The sequence below is a fragment of the Cebus imitator genome, unplaced genomic scaffold, assembly GCF_001604975.1.
Source record: "Cebus imitator isolate Cc_AM_T3 unplaced genomic scaffold, Cebus_imitator-1.0 Scaffold359, whole genome shotgun sequence".
Lineage (NCBI taxonomy): Eukaryota > Metazoa > Chordata > Mammalia > Primates > Cebidae > Cebus > Cebus imitator.
In genome coordinates, this window is record NW_016107674.1 from 1,097,814 (window position 1) to 1,103,215 (window position 5,402).

Below are 5,402 nucleotides of genomic sequence, written 5' to 3' on the forward strand. Positions count from 1 at the left end.
GGCCTCCCAAAGTGCTGTGATGTACTGGCCTCTTGGTGCACCTGGTACCTGGGCGTTTTTATTGTGCAGCTAGGGTTGAGAACTCGTAAGCCAGAGAAGGATGTGGGTCCTTATGAACTGTAGGTGGGGGTGAAGACAGTGTTTATTTTGTTCATGTCTCTGTTCATGTATTTTCAAAACGTTTTCATGAGGGTTGAAATAGCAAACACTGTTTATGAATGTTTACTGTCTTTAAAAAGCCTCAGTTGTGAACTTTTACTTCTTAAAACCCCACACGCAGCAAGGTTACTGTTACATTTTGAAAGGTGCAAGGATATGTAAGTTAAGGTTTGTCAAGAACAATAGGGCTGGATACGGTGGTTCATGCCTATAATCCCAGCACTCTGGGAGGCCAAGGTGGAAGGATTGCTTGAGCCCAGGGGTTCAAGACCAGTCCGGGGAGCATAGTGAAACCTCATCTCTACAAAAAATTAAAAATTGAGGTGGGAGGATTGCTTGAGTCCAGGAGGTTGAGACTGCAATGAGTTGTGATCAAGCCATTGCACTCCCACCTGGGTGACAGAGTCAGACCTTGCCTCAAAAAAAAGAACAGTAGCATGTGTCTAAAATTTCAGAAGTTGAGTATTTCATTGTACCCTTCGCATAGAGCCAAGTTCTTTTAGCTAAGCTTTCTCGCTAAGGTTAGCACATAAAAGCAGAGTTGTTGCACATAAAAGCAGAGAATCTTGAGGCTGTCACATCTCACATTCAAATTGCCACGTCAGAATCGTTCCTTTGCTCCTTTTATTACTTTTCCCTTTGCTTGTCTCATTGTCTTTCCTTGAGGAAATTGACTCCTGGCTCTACTGCATTTGTGGTTCTCTATCTCTGCAGGAGCAGCAGAGGGCACTGGTCAGAGGTTTTCCTGCTCCTGGAAACTGAGATGGTGCCCTCCCCGCCCTCTCCTTGTGGTTAGTTGTATAACCAGTTAAAAGAATTTAATCCTTGGCTGGAATCCCAATTCTTCCTTTGGACAGGGCTCTAGAAGCATCCCCTGATAGAAATAATTGTTGGGCTAGTTATTTTAATAAATGTAAAGATAGTAAATAGAAATCCTAATTGGTATAAACATAATGCTGCTCTCAGGACTTTTACAAATTACTAGTAATGATGAAAAATGCACTCCTCAAGACTTTGGATTATCTTTTATTCTACTTTTTGTGCTACTGATATATTTCTGAAAAACACAGGAAGATTCTCTCCTGTCTCTCCACTTAAAATACTTAATACTAAAAAGGTGAGTGTCATTGGTTGTTCAATTTCTGCTGGAGGTGACGTGAGATGACTGTTAGCACTCTAAAATTGGGGGTTTTGCTTTCCCTAGGGCTTATGAGAATGGTTTAAATATAGTAGATACTCAGTAAATATTTATTGATGAATACACAGCTTTGGGATCTCAAGTCAGGGTCTTCCCCTACTCAGTCTAATAATGCCCTTTGGGGAGAAACATTTTTCATTACAGATTTCTCTTAATTCTAAGAAATCTTTAATTCTGAAAGGTAAAAAAAAAAAAAAGGCAGTTCTGTGGTTCTTTACATATTTTGGGTCATAGAAACCTTTGAAAATATGGCATATACTCTGGAAACTTGCCTCAGGAAAAAATCTTCCTTCACAAGACTTTGCCTATAATTCCTAAAGGTTTACAGCAATATCTGAAGTCCAGCTGCAGACATCCCAGGGAAATCTGTGATCCTTACACTGAGACCATCCTCTACCGCCCCCTACTGGCTTGTCCTGGCCATGGGTCACACGGAAAGATGGAGTTTATTTCTGTGTGACATAAATGTTTTTGTTCTCTTCTACAGGGCTAATTGACTATAATTTTCATTGCTTCCGGAAGGCCATTCATGAAGTTTTTGAGGTGAGAATGAAAGTAGTAAAATCTCGAAAGGTTCAGAATCGGCTGCAGAAGAAAAAGGGAGCCACCCCTAATGGGACTCCTAGAGTGCTGCTGTAGGTGAGGGTTCAGGAACATATTTCGAAATCAGACCCTATCCATGAGGCTGCTGCGCCATGTTGCACTAAAGGAAGAGGAAGAAGGAGATTGGGACACATACCATGGATTTGTTGTTAAAAAAAAAAAAAAAATCCTGCAACCCTCTTGATCTTCTCTTTTATAAATAAAGTAAGCACTTTGAAGCAAAAACTTGTATATTCACAATGATGTGAACTCCACTGTCCTTTCATTACACAAATGTAAACTTTTATGGTCTGTAGTCAAAAAAAATCCCATGTGAGAACTGCCAGGAACTGTACATATTTTGCACTTTTTCATGTTTCTCATTGAACTGAACTTTGATAAAACGACTTTTCTAAGCTTTTTTTCTGTACTTAGTGTCAAGGACATGGATACTGTAGTCCATATCTATATGGCAATCAGAAATTAATCAAAAAGTGATGCATTGGTAATGACTTTTTGTAAATTTGGAAATCTTTGCTACCAACTGTTGAGAAAAATCATTTTTCAGTGGAGCTGGAGCAGATTGGGGCTACAAGCTCCAGGAGCAATAAGAACTGTCCCCTATTTATAATGGGTGTAAACAGTTTTGTAGAATAATGTTAGCACCAGACTTACCTAAAAAGTTCTATGGTGGTGGCTGTGCTTCCCTGCTCAGAGGTTTTAATGAAGCTCTTTACCTCAACACACATCTCTATAATCACTTTACACAGAGAGGTTATTTCTTTTTGTTGCATTACTATTCTTTTGAAACTTTTGGGACCAGATTTCCAAAATGGTGCCAATCACTGGGGAGAAGTAAGAATGTCACTGAATTGCAGGGTTTCTGGAGGCTTTTCTATACCTGCCAGCCAGGGCTAAAGTAATGTAAGAGGCCCAAAGTTGTCCCAAAAGTATATGATTGGCAACTGCAGGCTAAACAATATTTATACAATTCTGGACTCTTGGCCTTGTGCAGCAGCCTGTTGTGTTGCATTTAAAATGCTTCTTCAGGACCAGTTCTTTATTGCTCCATGACTGTAGTGACACAGCAAATCGCAGATCTGCACCATGGAGCCTAATCCTGTAAGTCACTTTTGTCACCTCCAAATCTCCTTCTCACTGGTGATAAGGTGCCTCGTGTACTCCACCTATTCCACCTTATGATTGAGCCACACTCAGCCTGCCACCAGCATGCTCTGCAAGGCTGAAGAGTCATCCTGAAGACCCCTAAAGATCAGTGGGAAAGGATGGCTGGAGAGACATTACAATTAGCTGTGTAATTGTTTCTGTGAAATTCTTTCACTTATGTTTACTTTAGACTAACAGGAAATTAAGAGTCCTAAATCTACCCCTATGCCAAATCATTCCAAGTAGATAATTTTATGTGCATCTCAAGAGTTAGCACCCTAAGGCATGCTTGTAGGGCATTAGAAAATAAGATTTTTGCTTTTGTAAAAAGCAGAGCATCCTAAGAACATCAAAGTTGGTCCTAGCAAAATATATAAAGTCCCTAGAGCAACTTATCCTTAAAACTTTTTTGGGGGGGGGGGCTCTTTCTCTTGCTTGTGCTGGAGTGCATTGGTACAGTCATAACTCACTGTTACCTCTGGGGCTCAAGGGATCCTTCCATCTCAGCCTCCCTAGTAGCTAGAACTACAGGTGCACACCACCATGCCACCTGATTCTTAAATTGTTTTTTGTAGACACAGGATCTTGCTGTGTTGCCCTAGCTGGTCTCAAACTCCTGGCTCCAAGCAATCCTCCTGCCTTGGCCTCCCCGAATGCTGAGATTACAGGCCTGAGCTACTGTGCCCAGCCTAAACTTTCCCACTTCTCTCTGCGGCTTCTTTCCAACCTCTCCTCTTCCTCTCCCCAAGTCCTGTTTCTTTGAAGCTGATAACTGAAATTTAAGATGATATCTGGTTGGGTTTAAGGTTTGAGCCTCCCAAGGGTCTGTGCATTTTGAAAGGAGATTTCTAAAAATAATTAAGGTGCCCTAACTCCTTCCCTCATGATTCCTACTCAGAAACCTGGATGTTTAGGAGCCCAGGGCTCCCTAATTTCCAGAGTTATATCCTGTTGGACCTTTGCCAACAGACCTGGCACTTATGGGTTGTTATAAATCTAATTCTCTAATATTTTTTACATGTTTCACTTTGAATAAGCAAATGAAGAATGTTTTCTAATGTGACTTTATCCTCAAGATAGCGACATTAGCCTATTTGGTAAATCACACATTACTTAGGTATATTTATTACTATAACCGGGTGGAGCTTCCATTTTTAAGCTGGGTATATGATGGGTTTTTGTTAAAATGTGCCTTAAAAAGCCTATTACTTCAAGAGCAAATGATTCTTTGGGGGAAAGGCAAAAATAATTCTATGACATAGGGCCCAAGTTCATGGTAGTAAGCGCACTCTTTGATTAATCACACGCTAATATAGATTTACTATAGATTACTGCCTCTAAACTTGTAAGTGTGGCAATGACTTCTCAAAGAAAGATGTAGGAGTTATGTCTAAGCATTCAGTTTTCAAGTCTGTGCTACTGGAAATGTCTTCAGGTCATTTTGCATTGTATTTTTGATAAGGGAGGCAGCTTACTGCAATGTATATGGCCATGTTTCATTCTCAAATTAAATTCTATAAATACAAAGCCTAAATACACAGCTACAGCAGCTGCACTGGAACATTTTTGCTTGGTTTTAAGGGTTGAGAACTTGCCTTGCAGGTTTCCTTCCTCAAAAGGGGCCGGGCAGTCCTTTGCCTTTGGAGTCAATTAGAACTTTTACATAGAGGTGAGACTGTGAATTATTTTGGTTATTTTCAGCGATGTAGATTAGTGTGAATGACCAGGGTGGAAAGTTTTTGAAGGAATATAAAGCAAAAACTGGTTGACATTCACAAACTTTTTTTTTGTGAACATACTTTGGACCCTTAAACATGACTAAAATCACAGCAATATTGTTACATACGGGTTATATACCAACTCTGTTTGAAATATACTCTGGAAAAACAGCTGAATTGTCTTGGTTATTAAAGTATGGTATGCATTCAATTTGTACAGACTGGATGTAATTTGTAATCAGGTATAGCTCATGTTTTACTTTAAGCAGTACATCACTTATAATCATTGTTAAGCCATTGCTTTCAAGAATGTTAACTGCATTTGTAATTTGTAATCAGGTATAGCTCATGTTTTACTTTAAGCAGTACAAAACTTATAACCATTGTTAAACCATTGCTTTCAAGAATGTTAACTGCCAATTTAAAACCGTGTGTCCTGGGTTCATGCTTTGGTAAAGCTCTCATTTCAAGTGTATTCATAACTAAGCTTTCTGGGAGCAGAATGGTCTCTTTGGTGAAAGGAAGCACAGCCTTTCCTGTTTCTGAGGCTGCTTACCATACATGTATGTCACTGTTTC

At 39.7% G+C, this 5,402-nt stretch overlaps 1 protein-coding gene across 1 annotated transcript in view; it reads left to right on the forward strand.

The window, feature by feature from the left end:
- The window catches only part of RRAGD (Ras related GTP binding D), a 43,578-nt gene extending 38,543 nt beyond the window's left edge, over window positions 1-5,035 (forward strand). Inside the window, exon 7 of the mRNA XM_017506801.2 lies at window positions 1,845-5,035. Within this exon, the coding sequence (XP_017362290.1) occupies window positions 1,845-1,996 (152 nt within the window). The 3' untranslated portion in view covers window positions 1,997-5,035. The remainder of the gene's footprint in view (window positions 1-1,844) is intronic.
- Window positions 5,036-5,402: the final 367 nt, after the last annotated feature.